At 54.3% G+C, this 26,643-nt stretch overlaps 1 protein-coding gene across 2 annotated transcripts in view; it reads right to left on the reverse strand.

Annotated features, from left to right (window-relative positions):
- The window catches only part of ATP13A3 (ATPase 13A3), a 42,254-nt gene extending 18,400 nt beyond the window's left edge, over positions 1-23,854 (reverse strand). The window contains exons 1-13 of one of the 2 annotated variants that reach the window (XM_033150946.1): positions 23,754-23,854; positions 13,237-13,321; positions 10,406-10,579; positions 9,170-9,355; positions 8,632-8,702; positions 8,462-8,542; positions 7,960-8,029; positions 6,597-6,731; positions 5,207-5,279; positions 4,254-4,385; positions 3,959-4,141; positions 2,820-2,977; positions 955-1,143 (exon numbers count right to left, since the gene is read on the reverse strand). In XM_033150946.1, coding sequence (XP_033006837.1) covers positions 955-1,143; positions 2,820-2,977; positions 3,959-4,141; positions 4,254-4,385; positions 5,207-5,279; positions 6,597-6,731; positions 7,960-8,029; positions 8,462-8,542; positions 8,632-8,702; positions 9,170-9,355; positions 10,406-10,579; positions 13,237-13,284 — 1,500 coding nt within the window. In that variant the 5' untranslated portion in view covers positions 13,285-13,321; positions 23,754-23,854. Of the gene's footprint in view, positions 1-954; positions 1,144-2,819; positions 2,978-3,958; positions 4,142-4,253; positions 4,386-5,206; positions 5,280-6,596; positions 6,732-7,959; positions 8,030-8,461; positions 8,543-8,631; positions 8,703-9,169; positions 9,356-10,405; positions 10,580-13,236; positions 13,322-23,753 lie in introns of those variants that run through there. The other variant, XM_033150947.1, reaches the window with a different exon arrangement.
- Between the last annotated feature and the right edge of the window lie 2,789 nt (positions 23,855-26,643).

The following is a 26,643-nucleotide window of genomic DNA, read 5'->3' on the forward strand; positions in this document are numbered from 1 at the left end:
TCCTCAAAGAGTTTCACAAAAGCACCGAAAACCTTTTCCTCTAAGCTGTGCCACTTCAAACTCCGCTCTTCTCTCCCCCCAGAAAAAAGGAAGATGCCTCTGTCGTCCTTCCGTCCTCCTCCCACGCTGCCTGCGCACTCAAGCGCAACAAAGGACTGGGCTTAAAAGGGGAGAGGAGAAAGCCACACACCTGCAGGAGGGCTGTTTCTAAGTGACTGCATACGCGGCAAGTCCACACGGATGCAGCGAGGAAGGTGCGCTCGCGCTGCAGAGGGTCAGTCTAGATGGCCCTCGGAGTCCCTTCCCACGCTGCCTTTCTACATGCAATAGCTATTCAGGCTCTTATTGGCTGTTTCTATTGCTTAGGCTCCTTCCCTCCCGTCAGGGTCTCTCCACCAGTGCTGGCTACCAAGAGACCAGCCACTTCTCCTTCCTCCCTCCCATTCCAGCTGGGCACGGCAAGAGCCCCTTCCTGCCCACCAGCAGCTTCGTGGAATGGGTTGTGAGCGACGCCTGGCCAAAGACATGCACTAAGGAATTCTTCACTGGGTGACGCCAGAATTCCCTGGCTTCCTAAAAGGTTATCAACACTCTCCTGATGCTTATGAAAAGATCTTCACATCTGTCGGGCAACGAAGCTGATGAAACCATTCTAATCCCCGCCGCCCAACATGAGTCCTTATCTGTGCGATTTGCTTCTTTGCAGGTATCTTACTGAATTAATCTCCTGCCCAGAACCTTCCCGAGGGGCACTAAGCAAGGAGAAAAACGTAGGGGTCCAACATTTGCCCCTTCCTGGGCCTGGCCTCAGCTCAGGACAATGCACCCGTCTGCGTGATTCCGCCCATCACAAGGTCCCCCTTGAAGTCTGGTGGCAGGAGGATCTCAGAAGCCTCATCCTGAACTCAGCCCAGAATTTCTCAAGGAAAAAAGGGTTTGGCAAACGATCTGAACCTTATCAAAGCACACGAGGTTCAGCTGGCCGCAAATGTTGATCCTCTGAGGGCTGATGCAGAAGATGCCAATTTTCCTCAGCCGCCGTTGTGCGTAAACGATCCCCGCCGTCATGGCAGCAGGAAGAGCGGGCGGCACCGTGATGGTGATGATGTCCAGAGACTCGATGATGATGATGTCGGCCGAGACCTGCAGGAGGAGAGGAGGAAGAAGGGCGAGGGGTCACTCACCACTGGCTGCCCAGAGGCCAGGCTGGGTCCAGTTCAGCCAGCCCTTCAAACACTTGCGCTGAGATTCCTGCAGCAGGTGCTCTTGGAACCAGCAGCATGTTTCGCCAGAGGCATTTTGTGAGAAATGCTTTTGTGTTGTCTCTGGACACCTGCAGCCTGTTGATCTAGCAGCACCGTTCCACCCAGGCAAAACCTTGTACCGGGGGAATGAGGGGAGCTGGGGTGGGGAGCATTCCTTTAAGCGCAGAATGCCCCAGAACCAGGCAGCTGCTGGCCTGAAGGCCCCCCCCCCTCTCTCTGCCAGAGGTCCTGTGAAGCACCGCCTGACGGAGCAGACGGGCAGCTATGCAAACCTGGGAGAAGGCCATTTTCCATGCGCCTGAGATGCAGGTTTTGCAACAAGCATTGCGCACACCGGAGGGGCTGTAGCACTGCTTTCTGGTACAGTGGTACCCTGGTTCTCAATCATAATCCATTCCGGAAGTCCGTTCGACTCCCGAAACCATTTGAAAACCAAGGCGTGGCTTCCAATTGGCTGCAGGAGCTTCCTGCACTCAAGTGGAAGCTGCGTTGGACATTCAGCTTCCGAAAAACGTTCACAAACCGGAACACTTCCAGGCTTGCAGCCTTTGGGAGCCGATTTGTTTCTGTTCGGGAACCAAGGTACTACTGTATTTCAAAAGGAAGCCCTAGGAAAACTGGCAACTGACAATCTATGCTGAACACAACCAACTGGGAGCTATGCGAGTCGGAAATTTCCTCAGAGGGCTTTCTGGATTCATTCAAGAAAACCACGCAGCAGGCAGGTGTGTTGCATATGTGGCTGGGCAGGGGGAAAGAACAAACCACAGAGGGGGCACAGGAGTGGTCTAAGCAAGGGAAGAAGAAGAAGAAGAAGAAGAAGAAGAAGAAGAAGAAGAAGAAGAAGAAGAAGAAGAAGAAGAGGAGGAGGAGGAGGAGAAGGAGGAGGAGGAGGAGGAGGAGGAGGAGGAAGAGGAAGAGGAGGAAGAGGAAGAAGAGTTTGGATTTGATATCCCGCTTTTCACTACCCAAAGGAGTCTCAAAGCGGCTCACATTCTCCTTTCCCTTCCTCCCCCACAACACACACTCTGTGAGGTGAGTGGGGCTGAGAGACTTCAGAGAAGTGTGACTGGCCCAAGGTCACCCAGCAGCTGCATGTGGAGGAGCGGAGACGCGAACCTGGTTCACCAGACTACGGGTCTACCGCTCTTAACCACTACACCACACTGGCCCTCGCAACCCTACAGCAACCTGGCACCACCTGCTGGTTCCTATATCTCAGAGGCCCCCAAGAGAGTTTCCACCTTGGTCAAATGGTGCCACTCCAACGCTGCCCATCCCCACCAGCTGCCCTGGGTCTTCCGTGGCATCAAGGCTTGGCGACTGCAGCACACAACCACCTGCCACTTGGATGCCCTGGCAAGAGAACAGCCTTGCAGTCTGCTTGGCTTTCCTTAAGAGGCTTGCGGCTCATGGAGAGCGGACGTGACACTTGCCAATTGAGAAGGAAAGGGCCCACGGAAACAGACAGGCCCCCCCAAAAAAGCAGACAAGCCCCCCCCCCAGCCTGTGATGGGTCTGGCAAGGAGACGAAAGGGGTAGGAATCCTCCTACCTTGTGGAGAATGCTGATGACAATGGTGTACAGGAAGCCGACCCCTGCCACCCCCACCAGGCAGAGCAGGAACATGTAGGCATCTCGGTAGAGCTTGAAATCCGTCGGCTTTGGATACAAGATGGAGCGGACCAGCTGCCCTTTGGAAGTGCTGAAGCCTAGAAGGAAGCAAGGGGACTTTCGGAGACAGGCCGGAAGCGCAAACCTGACAGTCCCAGCAGCTGGAAAGCCAAGGCAGCATTTTGTTTATGAGGCACCAAGACAGACGGTCTCTAGGCAGCAGAAGTCTCTGCTACAGCAGCAGCCCAGCCAGGAAAGGCCCTCCTGCAGGCAAATGCCCACCTTCGAGGACAAACAAGTCACTCAGAACTACAACGGAGGAGAAAGGGCTTCATTAACGGAGACGGGCAGATCTTCCAAAGTTGAGCCCCTCGGGTGAGGAGGCGAGCGAGGAAGAAAGCAAGTGCCCTCTGGAGAGATCCGGCCAAAGGCCACAGCTCAGTGTCCCTGCTCTGTGTGCAAAAGGTCCCAGATTTGGTCCCGAATAGCATCTGCAGGTAGGGTTGGAAGAGACCCCCAAGCCTGAAGCCCTGGGGAGACACTGCTGCCAGCTTTCATGGAGGAGAGCGGTAGGGTCGGAGGTAGCGATGCTTCTGCAAACTGGTTGCAGGAGGGCAGAGGCCTCTTGGGCTCAGATCCTGCTTGCTGGCCACCGTGGGAACAGGATGCAGGACTAGATGGGCCACGGGCCTGATCCAGCAGCACCTTCTTACGTTCAGGGCAGGCAACCCTGAGGTCACGGGCCAATAAATGGAGAAAGGCTGCTTTGGGTGTTTCCACAGACTCCCTGACGGCAGCATCAGAGGGGCAGGGAGGAGGATGTCAGAGGGACACCTCAGCCTCAGCACTGCACAAAGCTGCCAGCACCAGACGAGGTCGGATGCTGCAACTCATCATGAGCCATCGCAGCTTAGCAAGAGAGAGAGAGAGAAATCCCAAAATCAATCAAATAAAGAGCTGGGCCCAGTGCCCAGGATGGCCTCCTACGGATGCAGTGCAGGATGTTTGCGGAGATACCCGGGGGAACATTACGGAGGCTGAAGACACATTTTTTGCCTGTGCAGAAGGCCTTGTCTCACCTGTCCTGACCACGATGGCTTTGACCAGCTCCCCGGTGTAGAAGCGGGTCTGGATGACGGTCGTGCCGCAGAACAAGGTGTGCCTCCGGTGCCCCTCGGGACTGTACACCTCGTCCGCCAGGCCCCCCTTGGGCTCCTCCGTCGGGTTCGGCAGGTTGGTCTTTGTGACGGGAACGCTTTCTCCTTCAACGAGACGAGGGCACAGCTGGCAGGGCGGAGATCCCAAGCCCCAGCCGCACCATCCAGTTCCCAGCTGCGGATCGGGGCCCCGCCTGGCCCGCCCCCTCCCCGTTACCTGTCAGCATGCTCTCGTTCACGATGCAGGTCCCGCTCAGGAGCACCGCGTCGCAAGGCATGATCATCCCGTTCAGAGGGACCACAATGACGTCCCCAGGCACCAGCTCCGTGGAAAGGATCTCCTCCACGCCTGGAGGCCGGGGAGAAGCAAAGGATGAGATCCTGGCCCAGCAGCTGCTCTGGCTGCTCTTCTGCTCGGCCAAGGGCCCAGAGTGGCTGGCTGGCTGGCTGGCGTCTCTCCAAGGGAGCTGCTTGCTAGGAGAGCGACCCCTGGCCCACAGGAGATCCCTGGGACAGGGAGAGCTATCAAAAGCTGGAGTACAAGACACACCCCAGCTAGGAGAAGGGGCAGGGGGTGCCCATGCAAGAGAGACAGGGAGAGGGACAGAGAGAGGGAGGGAGGGAGAGAGACTGTAGTCTGAAAGGATGGTTGGAGGCAGAGGTTGGAGGTTGGCTGCAGACTGAAAACACCTTTGCAGGAGGGGGCACTGCAGAGCCTCTCCCTGGAGACCTCGGCCGGTGAGCAAGTAAGTATTACTGGGAATAGACTGCCTGCTATTAACGGACCTAACTTAGTCTAGCTTATTCATTTCAATGGATTACCGGCAAGTAAAACTTAGCTGATTGCAGTCTTACTTATTTGCCGCCCACCTTACTGGGTTGCACCAGCCGCTCTGAGCAGCTTCCCAAAAATGGTAAAACCACAGTAAAACATCACACATTAAAAACTTCCCTATGCAGGGAGAAAGGGGTCTGCTCTCTGTTGGGACTCCACTGATGCTTCCTGGAGGCCCACTATGGCCAGACCCCCACCCCTGGGCCTGGCCAGGACAGTTCCCTGGGAGAGAAGTCCTGCGAGAACTTTCCCCTCCCTCCAAGGAAGCCCCCCTCCCCACAAGGAAGGTGGCAGGTCCACTTTCCCTTTCAAATAAACACGCCCCCCCGACCTACCTTGGTTTGCTCTGCTGACCGACACCCGGATGACGCTGTGAGCAGCTACCAAGTCATGAAGCATCATGTATTGCTGGGGAGAGGGGGGAGCATTAGTCAGCAGCACAAGTGCATTAAGGAGATGGGCCAGTGACTCCCAGCTGCATCACGGCCCCCCACCCCACAAGCCCTGTGGAGGAAGCGGAGCCCCTGAGCAAGAAAGCAGCCTGCAGGAAGCAGCAGCAGCAGCAGCAAGAAATGGGAGGCCTATCCAGGCAAGAGAGAGACTTGTGGCTGGCAGAGGTGCCAAGCAAGACGCAGGAGGTCAGCCTGTTCTGGAAGGGGCCAGTGCCCCTTCCCCTGCAGCAGTGGTCCCCCCCCTCACCTGATCAGCCTCTTCCTCCATCTCTGACTGGTCCTGCCTCCTGAACCCCCGGCCCACTCATCAACACTGCCCCCTGCCCTGGCACTGAACCCCAGGAGTCGCTGGCTCAGTCTCCAGCCCCCTGGCCTCTGCCACACACTCGCCAGAGCCTTGCCAGCAATAGGCCAACCCAAATGTCACAGAGTGGTTTGCAGGGCCCAAGGGGCCATCGAGTGGCACCTTCCCCCTCCCCCTCCCCCTCCCCCCAGCTCCATTCTGAGGCTGCTGCTGCCAGAGGCAAAGTCCACAGCATCAACCTCTCCCCCCCCCCCCGCTCCATTCTGGGACCCTCCAAAGCTCGCACCCTATTTGGGTTGCTCTAACAGAGGTATTGCCCTGCTATGGATTTTGACATATCTTCACCATTTTTGTGTGTGCTGGAATCTAGTTCCGAACCTTCTCTCCTCCCAAAGGACCCTGGGCGGCACCCAACGACATATCTCCATCAGTGCAAGGGCTTCCGCCTGCCCCATGGAACGTCTCCTCCCTCTCCTCTTCTTCCCCTGCACATGGACCAAATCCCCCAACCTCCCAGAGCAGGACTGGGGCAGGCGTGGGTGGGTGGGGGTACACCAGGAAAGGAGTGGGGGGACGTTCCACAGCACCCACCTATATCCTTGCACTGACAGATCTACTTTCCTGGATGCCGCTCTCTGGGAGGGCTGGGCAGAATTGGTCAAAGCCTCCTCTGCTCCTTATTTCAGCCCCAGCCAGCACTTTGCACCACCAGAGTCACACATCTTTCAGAAGACCGGGCTGCCCTTCTGACTGCCCCCCGCCCCTGGCTAGTCGCCATGTGCAGCTGTCACAACACGTGAAGAGATTCCAAGCTACATCGGTTCAGCGCTGCAGGCTGCTGAGCGTTTCCAGAGCCGCACCCTCAGCTGGGAAGGAGAAGAGTCAACATCCGACTGCAACCCCATCCGTTGGGGGTAAGCCAGCAGGCAGGCAGGCAGGCGGGCGCTCAAAAACAGCCCTGGAACTCACCTTTCGGATGGTATACAGTGAGCTAACAACGGAGATCAGAGACATTATCACAATGGCTGCTGCATAGTAGTAATATTCATCTGTGCTCCACAAGATCACACTGAACAGCTGGAAAATGTAAAAAGGATTGAGGACCTAGGGGATCGGGATCGGGAGCAGAGAGAGAGAGAAAACAAAGCAAAGCAACGGATTATGCCTTTTGCACGAAGGAGCCGCCCTCCTCTCTCTGGTGCTGAAGGTCAAGAATTTCATGGCCTCCTATTACACACATTTTTAGAATTCAGACCCATCCTTGTGTGCCAGAAGAGCACATGGCAAGGATTCAGAGCTCCCCTCCTCTCCAGGCAGGGAGCAAATGGTGCCCTTGAGGACTTCACACGAGAAGCCTCTGTGCCCCCTTGCTCTCCCCCTGGGCATCAGGTGGTGCTTAACCCTTGAAAAGGACGCAGAACCGAAGAAGGAAGTTGCAAGAGGGACACCCTCGCCCATTTCCTCTTTCGGCCTTTTGAGGTTCAGGCTAATTGGACTGCATCTGACTTTCACACACACTTCTGCGTGCATGCAAAGACCGAACGGCTGCATTCAACGCGGCTGTTCCGCTTGTGCAATGGAACTTCCCCCTCGTCTCCCCTGCAGCCCCGTCAAAATCTGCTCCTGGGGGTTGAGGGTTCCTCTGGAGCAGATTCGGGGGCCACGCAGGGACAGCAGGAGGAGAAGCATCATTGTGCAAGTGGAGCTCTGACCACCCTTCAAATGTGTCCCGAACGGGGAGCCGATCCCTGACTGAGGAGTGGAGGGTGGGGAAGGGGGCCCCACAAGCCACAGAGGGGGCACAGGAGTGGTCTAAGCAAGGGGCCAAGCAACCTGGCACCACCTGCTGGCTCCTATCTTTCAGAGGCCCCCAAGAGTTTCCACCTTGGTCAAATGGTGCCACTCCAATGCTGCCCATCCCCACCAGCTGCCCTGGGTCTTCCATGGCATCAAGGCTTGGCGACTGCAGCACACAACCACCTGCCACTTGAATGCCCTGGCAAGAGAACAGCCTTGCAGTCTGCTTGGCTTTCCTTAAGAGGCTTGCGGCTCACGGAGAGCGGACGTGACACTTGCCAATTGAGAAGGGCCCACAGAAACAGACAGAACCCACCCCCCCAAAAGCAGACAAACTGTCACAATTGCTCCAACCTATCTGGTGAAACCTAGAGCTGCACTTGCAAGTCTCCAGAACCAGAGGGGAAGTCCAGGCAGGTTTCCCCTCCTTTCATGCACAGTTAACCCCCAGTCCAGATCCCACAGAGCAGCAATTGGGAGCCCCGTTCTCCCTCTCTCCTTCTCTCTCGCAAACAAAGACACATGCAATTCTTACCTCCTTAATCAAAAGTTTAAAAATGGAAGGCACTTTCACGGCAATTTCATTTACTCCATAGAATAATTTTCTGCATGAAAAACAGAAGCCAAATAAATAAAAACAATATTTCTAAAAAACGGAAGTATTATACTTGCTAACGTGAACAGCAATCTATAAATTACTAAGAAGGGGCAGCAGCAGCTGGTGGGAGAATGGTGAGAAGGCAACTGAGTGTTTTGCAAAACCCAGCGACCCAGAATGGCTCACCCAGCCCCCGCTGAAGGGCAAGCAGGGAGGCCCCCAGGCCCAAGGCAAGGCAGGCCTTGCATCGGGGGCGGGGGATGAGATTTAATTGCAAAGATTCCACACACACACACACACACACACACACACACACACCCCTTTTGCACTGCCATACACAAAACCTCTACTGAGAGTAACTGCACAATTTTCAAGAAATAGCTGCCTGAGAGGCCCCTGTACACCTCCCCCCACACACGACTTTTCTGTTCAAGTGTACCTGTAATCTCGCATCCCCTTGGTCAGCCCTGCGCTGTGTTCATTATGGATTGACGAACAGGAAGTGGAGTCATCCAGACCCCTAAAGGAAAGGGAGAATATCAAACAGAGCACACACACACACACACTGTCACCAGCCAAAGAAAAGGGAAAACAGCAGGTGGCTCTTACTTTATGGAGCTGAAGTTCTGCATGGCGTCATTCCAGAAATACTTCACGCTGTGGTGGGTGAAATAACGGATCTGGAAGACGCATAAATACAAGGAGGCCGTCAGAGTGTGTGACTTGACAGCGACTGTTCATAAAAGCAAACTGAACTGCTGGCCATTTGGAAAGTCAAATGAAAGAAATGTGTGCCGTCCCAGCTGCCCCACACTGCCACTTTTCTTGCTTAATCACCTAATTATGCCCACTGCATTGGCTCTCAAATCAGAGGTCCTCACACTCCTGTTGCTCACTGCTACCCCTTGCAGCATGCTGGCCTTCCAAGCGCTTTTGGGGATCAGAGCCCCGACTGGCGGGGAGCAGCTGGGAGGAGGTGAGGCCTCTTCCGGGTCTGCTCACGCACCAGAGCCCCACCACCTCCCCCCCCCAGGCGGCCTTTGTGCAGAGCAGACATTCCCAAGTAACCACCAGGCGGAGGCAAAGGCACATGGATCAATGCTGCCCATTGGAGGCTGGACGATCGCGCAACTCAAGTCTTTCCTACCTCCTGTAGGTGAGCCTGGGAACACCTGTTCAAATCATTTTCGCCCTCTTCAGCCAGGTTTATGTCCAAATGACCGCTGCAGCCATTTGTCATCTTCTCCGATGCGTATTTTGGAGTCTGCAACAGATTGGGCCCCAAAGAAAGCACAAGGCGAACCTTTGCACAAAACCATGTCTGGAATTCATCCTTAGAGAGAGAGAGAGAGAGAGAGAGAGAGAGAGAGAGCTTTCAGAACAAAAGTCTCACAATGAGCTTCTGCGCCTTTGGATGATCTCACAAACATCGCTGGCAATTTGGTATCTGCGAAGCAGGTGCTTAACAATACATGACTCCAGGCAGGTGTGTAAAGGGAGCCCCAGCCCAGAAGTGGGGGGCAGATGGCGCCTCTCGAGGGGGGGCAGGATGACACCACTGGGCTAAGCAAGGGGGGGCACTTTCAGGAGATGACTGTTCTCAGGTGCCGAGTGTTTACCAACACCCTACAATACAGACACTTTCTAAGTGCTGCAAGACCTCTGGCTTCCAGCTTCCTCCCCACCTTGTAGGGACCCAAACATGTGCAGAAGGCAGAGGGACATTCTACGCATGTGCAACCTTTGCTGTCCCCTCTACCTTTCTGTGATTTTATGAGATTTAATAATGAGATGCCATGTAGCACCTCTAGCAGGCTTCTGCATAGAATTTACTTCCTGCTTTCTTCCCATCTCCCCCAGCAAAGACTGCAAGGAGGGGCCAGGCCACTTTGGGTTTCTACAACCCCCGGCACTTCTCAAAAAACAGGTGACAATTCCAGGCTGTGAATACGTCCTGTGAAGGCACCGCTTGGCCAGACTGCAGAACTGCACGAAGTTGGAGAGACACGCAACTGGTCATTTCTGGGTGGTGGTCAGTCCCTAAGCTGAGGAGATCTCTGCACAGATCACATGTGAAGTCCAAAGCCCAGGGTCACTGGGGCTACTGAAGGTCCAGGCTTTGAGAGCGGCTGCTCAAAACACTCTTTTTAAGAGCAAGCCCGCTTGACCCCTCGGAAGCTTCCACAAGAATTAAACAGTCCCTGCCAGTTTTTAAGCCAGGGTGGGGAGGCAGAGACCAGGAAGATGACCCTCTGAATCAGATGCTCCTACTGCCATGCAAAGAAAGCTTCGTGGGAGAAGCCTGTCCTGCCCAGACGCCATGGCCGGCCTGGTCCTCCACGTCTCCCTGGGGATCTCTCCTGCCAAAGAAGGCAGCACTCACTGTCGTCCGCAGCAGAACCACTTTGCTGCCTCGGAGCGAAGTCCTCCTGCACGTCGCCTTCACCCGCCACTGAGGCATCCAGTAAAGGAGGAGGAGGAGGAAGCCGCCCGTGCACAGCACCCCCACAGCCACCAGGACCATCTTCCACCGGCAAAAGGTGTAGCCGTAGATCTTCTGCAAGGAAGAAGGGGAACAAATCAGACCGAGGCAGTGGCACAACTGGCAGCATGGGCAGAGCAGCCTCAGGATGCCTCTGCTCTGCTCTCCCTCCCTGTGGCAGGACCAGGGGGTTCCTGGAGGTCGCTCACTTCACGGCAGGAGCTGCTGCCTCGGGCAGACCCAGGGGCAGCCACCTATCTATGCCAAGGAGAGAGGGCGACTGCGAGGCACACGGACACCGTCTGCTGCAAGAGCTGCAGGTCTATCAGACTCTTGCTGGCCAAAGAAGCCACACACGTCACCCTGTCCGGCTGCTGACTATGTGACACAAGGAAAACACCCAGGGTGAGAGGAGGGCAAAAAAAACAGCTGGGGATAAAAGCCACAGCAAAATGTGACCAGGAACTTGTCCCTAGTGAGCTCTCTCCAGCCCACACACGATTTCCAAAACAAGGTTACTGGGGGGGGGGGGACGGGACTGAGAACATTTTGGAAAAATCTCTTCTGGCAAGGGAAGGGAGTTTGCCTTTTGGGCTCTAGTGCTGCTGATTCCCCAGGGCAAAAGGCCCTCAAGATTTCTCCCCCAGCTTTGCTTCCAAGCACCCACCTGCTCGCTCGCAAGCTCCAGCTTGTGCGCTCAACCCCAGAAACCCACAGATGGACAGACTGTCAGAAGACGGTGAGCTTTCTGCCAAGGGCTGCGACACCAGGCCAGTGAAACACTTCTGCGCATGAGATACATGCAGTAAAGGCACAGGGCATAACTGCCAGGGGGCTGGATTAGATGACCCTTGGGGTTCCCTTCCAACTCTGCAATTCTGTGATTAAATCCCACATCTCTGGTTTGCTCTCCACCGCCAGAAAAATCCAAGGACACTGGAAGCCAGTGAGGAGGCCTGAGCAGCTTCCAGACCCCTCCACACAGCAAGAGGCCGTGACAGGTGGCAGAAAACAGAGGGGGCTGTCTTGGCCTGGCCATCTTGAGCCTCAGAAGGAGCCCTTTTTGCAGCGCAGGCCCACTTGAAACTTCTGCATCAGGCCCAGCTGAAATGAAACACACAGCCTGGGAACAGGACTAGACGACGACGCAAATGAATCTGACCCTCCTCTATTAAACTTGGGCACAATTTTACTGTCTGGAAGAGCTGAGGGCAGGGGGAGTGGCAGGGAAGGGAGGCAAGCAGGCAGGTACTTGGGTGGCGGCCAAGGGCTTCTTTCCACTGTCACACGGCAGAGGAAACGGAAACAGCGGGAGCCCACAGGAAGATGGAAAGAAATCGGGGCCAGAAATCTGTCCGGAGCAGCTGCAGGGAGGCTCTGTGAGCTCCGACAGCAACAAGGCCGACTCCACAGAGGGGGTGGGAAAGGTGGGCCAGTCAGTCCTGACAAAGCAAACCCTCAATACCGACCAGAAGCCCCCGTGGGCCTCAAGAGGGCAGCCTGGGAACCCCCTGCCCACTTTCTCCACACCAGGCTTCATTTTAGAAACCTGTGCCATGCCCCCCTTCCTTTTTCTACGCCCCAAAGCCCAACATGCCGTAAGCTTCCTCCTAGAGCAGCTGCTCCAGCCCCTCTCAGTTGCCCTGCTCAAAAGCTCTTCCTGCTCTACAGTTTCCTTTTTGAGGTGCAATGAATGGCACTCCAAGGGGGGCGGCACCACGGAGGCGCACAACGGTATCCTGACATTGGCAGGCCCCTTTCCCCAAAGATGCTGAAGATGGAATCTGCCGCAGCCGGGATTAACGCTGCCACCCCTTTCCTGGTCAGCCACACTCAAGGCACCATGTCCTCCTACCTGCTCACAACAACAACACCAACATGTTACTTATACGCTGCCCACCTGACTGGGTTCCCTCCCTGGTCTTGTCATCGCCTCCTTCCCTGCTTGGCCAGATCCTTCAGATCCTAGCACCAAAGCGACTCTCCTTCAGGAGAGGAAAGAGGCAGGGGAAGTACTTCTGTGTGGGCAAAGCTGCTGCAAAGACCCCACACCAGGGATCAACAACCCTATGAGATCTGTGGGCACATCTGCAAACCAGGGAAACTGTTATGGGCACAAACACAGACATGCTGTAACCTTCCCCCCCCCCATCAGCCCCGAAATCACACACGCCAAAAGCAGGCTAAACTTGTCTATGGTGAAAAGAGGCTTCTTTCTGTGGAGGGGGGGCAGGGGGTGGGACCCTGCGGGCACCATGCCCCAGACCCTCAAGGGCAGCCCGTGGGGATGGGAAAGAGGAGGAGGAGGAGGAGGAGGAGGAGTTTGGACTTGATATCCCTCTTTATTACTACCTGAAGGAGTCTCAAAGCGGCTCACATTCTCCTTTTCCCTTCCTCCCCCACAACACTCTGTGAGGTGAGTGGGGCTGAGAGACTTCAGAGAAGTGTGACTAGCCCAAGGTCACCCAGCAACTGCATGTGGAGGAGTGGAGACGCGAACCCGGTTCACCAGATTATGAGTCCACCGCTCTTAACCGCTACACCACAGCTTGGCAGCCAGTCTTCTGTGCAGGGGGCTCCTGGCATCTTCTCAGTCAAGGAAGAAAAGGCCTTCTATCCTCAGAGGTCCTGGGCTTGCAGACGGAGAAGCCTCACAATGAGGACTCCAGAGAGCAAGGAAAGGCTCTGCTCCCTGTTTTAAAAGGAAGCAACTAAACTACAAAGCCAATTACCATCTCATCTTCCTCGCCTTTGTTGACCAGCTTTTCCTCATTCTCCATGTTCAGCGTGACGGAATCAGACACCAGCGGACCTGCGCTGAGAAAGAAAGGGGAAAAGAAGCCTTTAAGAAACATCTTGCCAAGATTTGCGGAGCCTGCAGCCACTGCCGGCACTTTCTCCAAGGACTCCCCCAGACCAATGGACGCACACCGAGCACAAGCACAGCTTCCCAAACTTTTCATGTTGGGGGCACACTTTCCAGACATGAATCATTTCACAACACAGTATTTCAGTTTTACAAGCAAACGAGGTTAAACTAACCCCTTTCCAGACCCAGGAGGAGCGTGGGGAGCACTTGTGCAACACACTGCAGCCAACACACTAATGTGTCGCAACAGACACTTTGAAAAGCTCTGTGCATAAGTCTGCTTAAGTGTCAGCTGCCAGCAGCAGCCCCAACCCAGAAGAAAAACCATGGCAGAACTGGAGGTTTATAGCTAGATCCCAATAGAACAGATGCAGCAGAATTTTAGCCTGAAACTCTTAAGCATACCTTGAATTGTGTGCGTTCTTGTAATGCTTTGCTCAGGATACTTACAAGCATTTCTTAAAATATATCTATATACAAAGAGGTGAAATGTTAGCCAGCGATGTTTCCAACGAGGCAAAGCAGCTCAAACTCTCCGCCTCTCCGAGAGAACTGTGCCTCTTCCTGCTCCAACCCACCCAGAGCTGTTACACAAGAGTGGCTAGCATGTTCCTTCTTGACCCACACATGCCTTGACCACCCTGCTAATGCAGCAGAACTCTGACTCTCCACATTTTAATGCATTAGTTCTTCAGCTGAGGGTTTCACAGGACTTCTCCTGTTTCTTGTCACTGTGGATTCCAGCTCCTGTTCTCACCGTGCGCGAAACCTGCAAGCAGGACTGAGCACAAGAGCCCCCTGCCCCCTGACTAGGGAGCCAGAGCACAGCCACCAGGGCTGGAAGCCTCAGTCAGCCTTATCCTCCATTCATTTGCCAAAACTTATTTCAAACCACCTGAGTCGGTGGTCCTGGGTGAGGAATTCCAGAGTTTAACTATGCATTCCCATAACTAACCAGCTAACGCTAAGTAGCACAACACTTCCAGAAGAACAGAAAGCTGTTCCCAGACAGAGGGGGATGAGGAACCTACAGGCAGGGCCTGCTGTATTTTAATTTTTTGTATAGGGCCTGCTAATCTCAGGTGCTTTATAAATAATAAAGTTATTAAGATCTTGAGATCCTGAGAGACACTCAGCCAAATCCCTCTTCTCACTCCCCCCTCTGGAAACATCTCAAGAGCTCAGCTGGATATACTTGGAGCTGCAAGGGGGGTGGAGAGAGAGAGCTGCTTTCATGCAGTTTTCCCACAATGCATGCTGAATTTCTATCTTACGAATATATCAGACCAGCCACCATCGATTCTCAGAAATCCCTGGGATAACCACTTTCTGCTACACCACAAAACCAAGCTCAGAATATGTACAAAACACACCTTCATTTTAGACTACAACTTCCTCTCCTGCGAAAGACAACAGTGTTCAGAATGAAACCTGGCATAGTGTCCACAAGCTTATCTAAACGGCAAAAAATGCCTCCATGGGAAGTAACTGACTTCCTGTGCTTACTTACCTATGGCTGAGTGTTTTTAAGTGACCCAAGGTGCCGCCCCCTTGAAGAAAGCCTCCAGAGTTTACCGGGTAACTGTCAGCTTCAAAACAGTGAAGAGTTTCTTTGCAGGTGATGTTATAGAAGGGTGGGTGTGCTGTGTTCTATAGTCAACATGGAATTTGCCTTTTGAAAGTGAAGTCCTCTTGTAACCAGGCATTTGCACTGGAATCAAAGGGTCACACGGTCCTCTCTCCCCACCAGATTAAATAGCTCTATAAATCTTGCTAACTGCCCTAAATTTATGAAAGGGTTTTAGCACAGGATGCGTGAGATGCTGCCCTTTGGGCTCAAACACCCAGGCCAAGGCAAATGGCCCTCCCTTCGCCCTGCAAATCAAAGGCTTCAGATGCCTCATGAATCAAGAGCGACATCAAAGTTTGCAGCCAGGCATGGTTGGGGCGCCCGGCTCACAGAAGAGCACCAGAATCAACCCATTACATCCCTGGGTATCTTTGTGTGCCCAGCCATGCCTTCCTGAGCAAACCTCATTGAGGACATCGGCAGGACTCACAGAGGCAAAACTGCTCGAGCGGCTGGCATGCAAACATCTCCGCTTCCCTTCACAAGTCGCCCGCAGCTCTTTGAACATCCCTGCCCTCAGAAGTTATTCAAGAGAATGAAAGCAAGGCCTCCAGAGGGGCACAGACTCCCAACCAGACTCCCTCCCGCCCAGCTGTCAAGTGTCCACCCACCAACTCGGCTACTCCTTTTCCAGCACAGCCGAGGTGAGGCCACGGGACCTAGGAGCGGGGCTAGAAACTCAGATATATAATCTAATCCCCAAATGGCCTTTAACCCAGGCTGCTGTCACCACAGTGGAATGATGGAGTTATTATTATTGTTGTTATCATTATTATTATTATTATTTATTTATTTCATTTCTAGAGCACATTCTTTTTTAAAGAAGAAATCTCAAAGCGGTTTACAGCACATTATAACATCAAGCCAAAGGATCCAGAATACAACCACTCCAAGCTTCAAGGGAAATTTCTCTGCCCCCTCTCCAGGTGATTTTGGCCTTCCCCAGTCACCAACCGGGCATCCAGAGACCTCCACCTGGGCGCAGCAAATGGACCCGCACCAGTCAGAAGCCATGCCTGGCGCCTGGCTCATTTCTAACACTGGCTAGGCGAAAGAGGAGGAAAGGCTTCTGGAGCAAAGGGGCATCAGGAGCCCAAGAGGAGCCCGCATCTCACGCAGACGCCAGCCACTCCAGGAGGGCAACAGCCACCGGTGCTGCAACCACACAAATGACAGGTAGCAGCAGCAGCACTCCTGGCCTCCGAGGAGACGTCAGAGCCTGTTATGTCTCACTCGGCAGGCACCCTGCAGAGGTCACCCCCAAAGCCAGCCAGAGCAGCAGCTCCACTGCATGGAGGATGGAGAATTCCCCAAGCAGCCAGAGATGCTCTGGGCTCCAGCTCCATCAGCCCCAGTCAGCACAGCTGTTTGCAAAGGCTGTCAGGAAGATTCAGGAACAAGAGCATTAATGGAACAGAGAACAAAGAATGTGAGTTCACCTGACCCTTAAAAGGGGGAGAACCGGAAAAGGAAAGACCAAGTGCTTAAGAACACACAGAGGCTCCCACCTCAGGCCACACGAGGCCAACAGCACAACGCATTCCTCCTCCAGCGTAAGTGCCAATTGATCTAGAATGGCAAGAGGTGCCAGCGAGTGTAGGAGAACCCCAAGGTTTGCAAAAGGAAAAAAAATGTATTTTTAAGAATGCCCCCAGCCAACGAAGGCTGAGTCAGAGATTTCTGGCTGACTGTTGGGGGGGAAACAGAAAAGAAGGAATGGAATGAAGGAGGGCGCAGTTCACTGGCTGGCACAGGGAATAGGGGAATTCCACGAGGCAGCGTCTCTTTGCCAGCCCTGCCTTGTCCCGTAACAGAGAATGCCATTTGCCCAGATCCACTCAAAGGTAAGAGAAAATACTTGGAAATTAATAATACTTCAATCCCCTCCTGAAATATCGTTACACTTGCCTCATAAGCAACACGGCTTCACCGCTGAGTATTCTTCCATAGTGCACCAACTTTTGAAATTGTGAACTTGAAAGGTTGAGGGGGAGAAACTAAAACAACACTTCCCTGCAAGCTTGAGCTCTGGAAGAAAACAGTCCAGCCCCCCCCCCCCAAAATGAACACAACCCCCCCCCCCCATCTCTTGGACCTCAGCAACCTAGGAGCCGCTGTCAGCCAGGCACTCTGCACGACAATGCTGGAGAAACCTCACGAGACCTTCAGGCTGAAGCAAGGACACACGGCCACCCCCTTCATTGCAGCCCCCGAGGTCGTCCATACGCTTCCCGCTGCTTCCGGGTCTAGAAGACACAACACACACCTGGCTGCCTCTGCTGCCACCAGCAGGGCCCTTCCTCTCTTGGGAAGCATCCGGACAGCCCCTGCCAGGGAGAAGATGGGCCAGAGGCAGGCAGGCAGGCAGGCAGGCTGCGCCTCGCTGGACCAGCAGCAAGAGGTGGCAAGAGCTGGCAGGACTGGCCTCACTGGAGCAGCGGCTGCCCCAGGTCCTCCTGCTGCTGCTGCTTTTATCAGTGGGGCTTGGGTGAAGCCCTTCTTAACAGCCAGCCCCCTATCTACAAGGGAAGCCCCGCCAATGAACTATTTTGTCTCAACCCTTAAATAAGAAAGTATCCAGAGGGCAGCTTCGGCTGCCTTATCAAGAGGGCTTTTGGCACCCCTCACCCTGGAAAGTTGTTTGGAAAAAGAAAAAAGAAAAACATCCCCCACAACAATTGCAAGGCGGTCTGGGGCTGGGGCGGAGGACGTGTCTGCAGCCCCCAGGCGGACGGCGCAGCCCCCTCTATTCAAAGCGCCCTAACGGCCCACGAGGGGCCAAGCCCCCAGCCCAGGCACAAGGCACATTTGCCCCGATGTTATCTCCATCGCCAAAAGCAATGAGGATATTGTGCAGCCGGCCAAACCCTTCCTCGCTCACACAATGGGCAGCTTTGTGCTCGGAACCGGAGTAAACACACAATGCGGGACACAAAAATGGTGAAAGGGGCGCCAGCACTTCGCAGATGAAGTCAGCCCGACTGTCCATTATCATTTGCTCTGTGGAATAAATCTGAAGGCGGTCAGTGCTGGAGAACCAACCGTCCTGGAAGAGGCGGCGAGGAACTTGAACCAAGGGCCTGGACTCATGACTTTCAGGAGAAAGAAGAGAGCCGCAAGGATTCAAGGGTCTCCGTTTGTAATATCTCCAGAATTCGCAATGTTTCTGGACCTCGTTGTTATGGAGAGTCTAGAGGGACGTGATACAGGCACATTAAGAAAGAAGTGTCTGGATAGCCTCTTCCTCCTTCATGAACTTGTCTAAACTTCTGCTAAAGCCATTTTAAAGCTAGTGTCCATCATCACACTTCTTGGTAGTTCAGCTACGTGCTATATTTATTTAATTAAAACATTTCTAAATGGCTTAGTATCTCTAAGGGGTATACAGCGTAAAAGTAGGAAACATTACCAATAAAACAAAAATACAACACAAAACTAGTAAAGAGGTTGTGCAAAAGCACACAGAAACAGGAATTCAGGGGATTCCTACAGATAAAAATGACGCTTGGGGGGGGAAGAGCTGTCTCTACAAGACACTTGAAGCAACGGGGCAGAGGAAGGAAAGGGGGCAAGAGCACAAAATGCCCGTACTGGGGTCACCATCCTGTGAACTTTCATGGGGTGCAGTACTGCAGGCTGACTCTCCCCAGGTGATCTTGCAGGTCCTATGCATGAATGAGTCCGTCCTTTTGAATCTCCCACATTCAGCTCCACTGGATGACACACCAAGTGGGTTATTATAACACAAGAAGCAGACTTTCTCACACACCCAATTTTTACACCTGTCCTCCCCAACTCACCACTAGCCTGAACCACTACCTGCTTCAGTTCCTCAGACTCCCTTCCTGCAAAAGCGAGTTCACAACTGGGACCTGCCCTTTATCTTCTGCTGTGAAAGCAGACGCAGCTTTTCTACAGTCCTCCTTGAGCAGCCACTGGTTCCCTGGTCAGATCCCTTTCAGGTGGTCAACTCCATCGCCTGGTCAAGAGGAGGAGAGAGCATCAAGAGTCCAGCCCGGATTAACTCCATAAGCACCTTTTCTGCTACTGCAGCCAGCCAGCCAAACAACTAGAACAGTTTGGGGATGAGCTGAAATATGGCCTGGAACTTCTGTTCTGCTTTTCAACAGCTAGTTTGACTCCAAGCTCCCTAAACACCACTAAAGGTTTAATCCATGTGCAAGTCATGCTCCAACGCAGCAATGCTCACAGAAGTGACGCAGTGCCACCAAGGGAGATGGCCTTTCTGAAACACACCATGGAGCCTGCTGCAGGATTCCATCCCTCCTTTACCCGGCTGGTGCCTCTCTCCTCCTCCTCCCTTTCTGCTATGCTATCTGTTGGCCCAAAAGGCTTTGCCCATCTCGCTGCATGAGTAACTGATCTTATTCTTCCTGCGGTTCTTCTCAGAAAAGAACGCCTCAGGAGGAACCAGCGGCTCCACCCTCACCCAGAGTGCTGCAGCCTGGAAGGCACGGGGACAAACCCCCTGGGAAGACGCGTGGCCACCTGCACAAGCCCCTGCCGAGGTCGCCAGGAGGCCTCGTGATACTGAGGGTGCAGGGAATGAGGGAAAAGGGTGATGGACCTTTCCAGTTTAAGCAGATCACCCAACTGATGCCTCCAGGTACTGCTATTCGGGATTTCTGCTTTGCTTGAAATGTCATATATTGATGCTGTACAGTATATACAAAGAGACTACTGAATTTCCACCCAAGCACATATTTGGAAAGTTACTAATATTATTATTCAGTAACTGAAGTGGAAAGTTACTATTTGTACCTGTGAACAAAGATCAATTCCAGTGCCCTTTGCAAGATAGAAGGTGCAAAGCAGCTCATGCCGGGGCAGGTGACCTCCCAGCGCACTGGACTCACTCCTCCAACGGGAGCCTAGTTAGCCAAAGTGGAGGTGCTGCTGCTGCTGCCGCACCCAGACTGGGCTTCCAGCCCCCATCCCACCTCCACCCCGTCCAACTTTGCAATCCCTGACTCTCTGCCTTGCCTTGGTACAGACAAGCCCCACCCCCTCCACCCAAGAAACTACTGCTGCTGCTAGAATGGCTCAGTTGCTGAACAGCAAACAAAGCTTCACACTTTACTCCACTAACAAACCTGGTACAATAAGCATGACATCACTGCTCAGTGAATACCTGGAAATCTTGCAAGCATACCAGATCGGTTCAACAAAGCCCTCCTCTCAATGCCCATTTTATCACTTCCCATCTTGGGCTTTCTGGTATAATGCGCGCTTTTGTTTCACAGTTTAGGCTTAAGGAAGACCATTGTATCTAGCAAGCACCAAACCAAAATGGTATTTACATTCGTAAAAAGTGGATTCTTTACATAAATATATGTTCTGTAGAGAAAAGCGTGCCGCATTTGGTTGACCGTGCTGGATTTAAAGGCAAAGATTGTGACAATCCCAGGAACTGCTGGTGCCTCTAGATCCGTGATCCGTTGGTCACGCGTTACGGCTGCAGTCCAACAGACACTTGGGAGGACTTGGCAGGGCTCACCTCTAACTCACTTCTGACGGGCACACAGAGAAAAAGAAAAAAAAAACCCACAGATCTTGACTGGACCTTTTTCCGCACAATGACACACCCAAGGATGGAATTGCTCGTGTGTGTAGGAGACCCTCTTTGCTTACCGCTGGAAGGGTTGACTGGACAGCCCCAGCAGGCCCGCAAAACCTAACAGTGTGTCCTCGCCATGTTTTCCCACGCAAATTATAACTACAGCATCATGCCCCTTTCTACTTACACACCAGGGAGCCACAGCAATGTCCTCTGCACCATCTGCTAGCCACATGTGACCAACAGGCGCACCAGCGCTTGCCTTGCCGACCTGTGCAACAGCCGCCTTGCTGGACAGACCCAGGAGGTCCATCCTGCCCCAGATCCAACTCCAGCAAGCAGGTGCCCTCAGAAGTTCTTAGGACGTCCTCTTCACCCACAACGATGTCTGGCAGGCATCACATCACGGCGTACACTAGGCCAGACATCCCTTCTCTTCCACGAATGTGTCTGGTCCTTTTTAAAAAGAAAGCCGCTTGCAGTCCAGCGCTGTGAATGCTTTGCAGGAAGGCAACCCAAACTTTTGCACTCAGCCCGCACTTTACCCCTGGTTATTCCTGGGCAGGTTCAACTCAAGGCCAAGCAGCACTTAGCGCTTGTGAGTCACAGAAATCCAGTAAACTTTGATCGGCTTCAGAAGTTATTTAATAACTTGACCCCCACCCCGGGAACTAGCACGTCTTTTAGCAACGGGGGGGGGGGGGAGTTCTCACAGAGCCTAATGGAATGCCCCTGTTCCCAGTATGTCATCACTCCCTCTGCATTTTGCCATTCCTTGTAAATTCAAGTCCCATAATGAGGAAAATCTCCTGGGAGTTTGGCAAGGACCTGCAAGCTCCCAGTAGAGCCCGTTGGACAGGATCCCAGCAGCCGCCCCTAACAAGCACGTCTAATTGCTGCAAGTGCATTTTGGCAGAAAGCAAACGAAAAGGAAAGGCCTTTGCCATCGTGCGTGTGCAAAGAAGGCTGGTGGGAGGGGGGAGTCAAGGGAGGGACGCTTCTCTTGTGGGGGACTCAAGAGCCCACCTAGACCAGCCATGTGCTCAGGAACACAATTCCCAAGATCCTGAAGCCTCTCTCCCCCAACCTCTGAAAGGGTTAAGGAAGAGATTTCAAAGCCTCTCTGAGCAGCTTTTTCCACAGCGGCTGCTTGGAGGGCTGGTGCTGATTATTCTGGCGCTGAGACAACCACCCAAGATGTGCACGCAAAGCTGCGAGGAATCTTGGTATTCTATCCAAACTGCACCTCCATTGACTGAAACGTTTCATATCTGTACAAAATCATTTATTTTGCCACCTTTCTGGACAGGGCTTGCCGGAGGCAGCGCACAGCGTCATAAAGAGCAAAATAAACACAATATGGTTCTGAAATCTCTAGCAAATCAACACAGGCAACAACACTGACAATCTAGCTCAGTACTGCCTACACTGACTGGTAGCAGCTCTCTAGGATTTCAGCCAGGCAGCCTTTTCCCAGCCCTGCCTGGGGATGCTGCCACTGGGGCCTGACCACTGAACCTTTCGTGTGCAAGACGGGGTCCCTTCCCCTTTGTGACCCACTGCAAACACTCTGCTAATAAAGCAGCTCAAACACGCATTGACCAAGACCACAGATTCTGGTGAAGGTTCTTGCGCAGCCTGGCTACAGAATCCTTTGGGGCGAGAGGCTGGCCATGGGTGCCCTTGGCTCTTGTGGGTGGTGGGAGCAGACAATACCTCCCTAAGGGAAGGGGCACTTCCTGAAACCACAGGAAGGATCCTAGTAAGAACCCTTCCTGCAGTGGGGGGGAGGGGCAGAATTGCTCTGGATGGACCTCAGTGAATTCCGGTTGTCTAGTGCCAAACAGACCGCTTTAGGTCAAGGTGATCAAGCCTGTTGTGGCAGCCCAGGCACAAGTGTTCCTGGATAAAACAGAGTATTTGGACCTGTTCAGTGCCCACCTTGGTTCTTGAACTGCCCTCTTCATTAGCAATGCCAACCTCTGGTGGCACCCGGGTTGTGGAAGACCCTCTCTGGGGAGACCTGCTAGGTTCCTCAGCTGCCCATCTAAATAAAAGGAGAGAAGACTTGTGTTTGTCTCAAACCTTCTGGGGCAGGAAACAGCCTTCTACATTAGTCCATCTACCTCTGGGATACCTGGATTTTCAGCCAGGGGTCCCCACACCATACCGGGGAGCCTGGAGCCCTTCCCACCTTGAGCAGGGAGGGGCTATGCCACTGAGCTCCCGCCCTTCCCCCTGAAGCCAAGGGGGGAGAGAAATGTGTCACTCAGAGGTGCGCTGGATTCAGCCACAGTGGCCTTGTCTGAAGGGCCACCACAGTTCCCCCCCCTCCATGCAGGCCCTTCAAGGGGACCAGCAGCAACAACTCTGGGCTCTCTACGCAGATGCTTTTAGCACCGGTGCTCCCACATCTCACCACCATGCAGTTTAATTGTGATTTCATTGTGCCGATCTGTGCCAGCTAAGTTGTGCGGTGTCATATATCCTTCCGTGCCCTCTGTGGGAAAGCCCCAGCGGGCAAACACAAAAGGGCCTCGGCAAACATCCCCTCAAAAATCCTCCGTGCAGGAGAGGCTCTCCGACGGTGCCCCCCTCCCCGGTTCTCCATCTATCTATTTATTCATTTTCCTGCCACCTGCGCAAAGCACACGTTCGGCTGCCGGCCTGCTGCACCTGAATGCGAGTACGGGGGATGAGGCCAGGCATTTGGAGCACGCAGCCATCTTCGGATTTGGCCTCCGGCTATGTTTCCTCGCCTGCTCCGTCTGGCACATGATGGGGCCGAGTGAAATGCGGCCGAGAGCCAAGCAGGGGACCCCGAGTGGGGAAGCCAGAGAGCAAAGCTCCTTCCCCACGTGCTCCGTAACGCGCTCCCTTCCTGCTCGCCCCACTTCCATCAAGGCGGCGCTCCGAGAAGACCCGGGTCGAGGGAAGGACGCAGCGGCATCGGAGTCGGATCCCGAACTGGGGCCACGTGCGTGACAGGCGCCCAAGGCGGGCTTGGGGGGTGGGGAGGGGGGAGCCCCCACGGAGGGAAGTCCTGGGCCCCCCGGCCAGGACGGAGGCGGCATCCGAGGCCCCAGGAGCCGGCCTTCCCCCCCTGCTCCGCCGCCTCCCCGACCGGCTCCCTTCCCCACTCCCCCCTGCGCCGCCGCCCCGGGACACCCACCTGCGGCCGAGGCGCCTCCACGTGTCAGCCGCTTCCCACGCGACGCCCGACGCCGGCCAGGGTCCCCTCTGCGCAGGCGCCGCCGCCGCGTCCCTGCTCCGCCTCCGCCTCCTGGCTCTCCTTCGGCGACGGACGGAGGGACCGGCGGGAAGGGGAGGGGGGCTCGCCTCACCTCTCCGCCTGCGCCCCCGGCCGCCGGAAGCGTCTCAGCCCCGCCGCGCCGGATGGGACGTCGACGAGCCCCGCCTACTTCCGCTCGCCGGCATGCTGGCGGGGAGGAGCTCGGCGCGCGGCAACCTCTCGGTGTTGCCGGGCAACGAGGACGCCGCCCCGCCCCGGAATGGCGGAGCCGGAAGGGAACCCGGGGGTCATCCAGTCTGACCCTCTCCGGGAAAGCACAGAAGGGGGAGGGGCGCGACACTTCTTTTTATATGAAGAGAAGTGCCGAGAGCCAGTGTGACGAGAGCCAGTGCGGTGTAGTGGTTAAGAGCGGTAGACTCGTAATCTGGTGAACCGGGTTCACGTCTCCGCTCCTCCACATGCAGCTGCTGGGTGACCTTGAGCCAGTCACACTTCTCTGAAGTCTCTCAGCCCCACTCACCTCACAGGGAGGAAGGGAAAGGAGAATGTGAGCCGCTTGGAGACTCCGGGTAGTGAAAAGCGGGATATCAAATCCAAACTCTTCTTCTTCTTCTTCTGACTAGTGGGGTGCCACAGGGTTCTGTCTTGGGCCCAGTCTTATTCAACATCTTCATCAATGACTTGGATGATGGGCTTGAGGGCATCCTGATCATGTCCTCAGATGACACAAAATTGGGAGGGGTGGCTAATAGCCCAGAGGACAGGATCACACTTCAAAATGACCTTAACAGATTAGACAACTGGGCCAAAGCAAACAAGATGAATTTTAACAGGGAGAAATGTAAAGTAGCTACTTCACTTGGGCAAAAAAAAAATGAAAAGCACAAATACAGGATGGGTGACACCTGGCTTGAGAGCAGTACATGTGAAAAGGATCTAGGAGTCTTGGTAGACCATAAACTTGACATGAGTCAACAGTGTGATGCAGCAGCTAAAAAAGCCAATGCAATTCTGGGCTGCATCAATAGGAGCATAGCATCTAGATCAAGGGAAGTAATAGTACCACTGTATTCCGCTCTGGTCAGACCTCACCTGGAATACTGTGTCCAGTTCTGGGCACCACAGTTCAAGAAGGATACGGACAAGCTGGAACGTGTCCAGAGGAGGGCAACCAAAATGGTCAAAGGCCTGGAAACGATGCCTTAGGAGGAACGGCTTAGGGAGCTGGGTATGTTTAGCCTGGAGAAGAGAAGGTTAAGGGGTGATATGATAGCCATGTTCAAAGAAGTGTGCATGCACAAAAAAGATTATACCCAGAACAAACTTAGTCTCTAAGGTGCTACTGGACAATTTTCTTATTTTTTTATTCATTTTGACTGCGTCAGACCAACACGGCCACCTACCTCAATTAAATTTTCTGTTTTACAATTTAAAGTATTCCTTTTTACATCCTTAAGATGCCTCCATGCAACCGCAGCTTCTCCACACAAACCTGGAAGTGACCTCTCTGGACAACAGGCAGACTCTCCCGTGAAGGCTGCCGTCTCCTGCGTGAATCGGACGCTGTCCGGCTGTTGGGGGAGCATGCACCATGTCCGTTTGCCTCCCCGGGCGCTGGCAACCCACGCTATGCCACTGCCGCGCAGGCTTCGACAAGTTGCTGCCACTCCAATATTGGCCTAACAATGTTGGGGGGGGGCGCGGCTTGGAAGGGGGATGAGACAAACTCCCCAAGGAGGAAGAGGTGGTGGCTCTCAGCAGCCGCGAGGCACAATCACCCCGCCGTGAGCCAGTGCATCCTCCATGCTCAGGAACAACCTTCCCTCCGCACACCAGCCATGTGCGGGGGGGGGGGGGTCCGGGGACAAGCGCTGTGGCCCCATCCGTCTTTCAGGCTCCCTGGAAGCATCTGGTGGGTGGGTGGAGGTGATAGGCTGCCCCAGCTGGGCGGACCTGCCTTGGCCTGATCCCATGCGGGTTCCCTGTGCTCTCCAAACATGAAACTCCATGTGCAGCATCTGGTGAAGATTTGGGATGCCTGGCGGGGCGGCGCGAATCTTGGAAACGGGACAATGGGCTGGGAGGGCATGCTGTGGTCTGACCCAGAAGGACGGACTCTCCTTGTGCTAAGCGGGTCATGTAAACAGGTCCTTGCATAAGCAGTTTTATGGAGCAGATACAAGGGAACACGGTGTTACTCCGTGCTGTGTAGCCTCGCACCTGAGATTTTCCGTTACAACGGGAGCTACCTTTCTCGCTGGCCCAACAGCAACCATGGTCCACAGAATAGCAGAATAATGGACGCCAACCCCGGAGTCACGGAGCCCAGCCAGCTTCCCGCTAGCTGCCAAACTCCTGTCTCCGTGGCAGAGTCTTGGGGGGGGGGAATCTCTGGGCTCTGGGGGTGGGCTGGTAGATCACCCAGCGGCAGATCTGCACCAACCCACCCAAAGGCCCACCCAGTCCCTTGCTCAGCTGACAGGATAGAAACCCCCTCTACAAGAGCAGCCTGACGGCATCCTCATCAGGTAGCCTGGGTTGTTATTGGGGGGGGCATCTTATGTGGGGGGTGGGCACCAGTCTCAAAGGCTTTCCACCTCCTCCCACCGTCAGCTCCTCCTCACCCAGTTCAGCCCCTCTTGACCAGGTTAGCTCTTGGGTCTCTCCTTGGGGCGAAAAAGAATCCAGCCTGCTGAATGGGAGCCACTTCCCGTTAATCAGATGTCCTTGGCGCTGGAAGGAGGGCATTGCCCCGTCTCACAAGGGCCGCCTTTCTTCTGCCAAGGCTCCTGGGGCAGGCAGGTCGAGA

Source organism: Lacerta agilis, chromosome 5 (genome assembly GCF_009819535.1).
Source record: "Lacerta agilis isolate rLacAgi1 chromosome 5, rLacAgi1.pri, whole genome shotgun sequence".
Lineage (NCBI taxonomy): Eukaryota > Metazoa > Chordata > Lepidosauria > Squamata > Lacertidae > Lacerta > Lacerta agilis.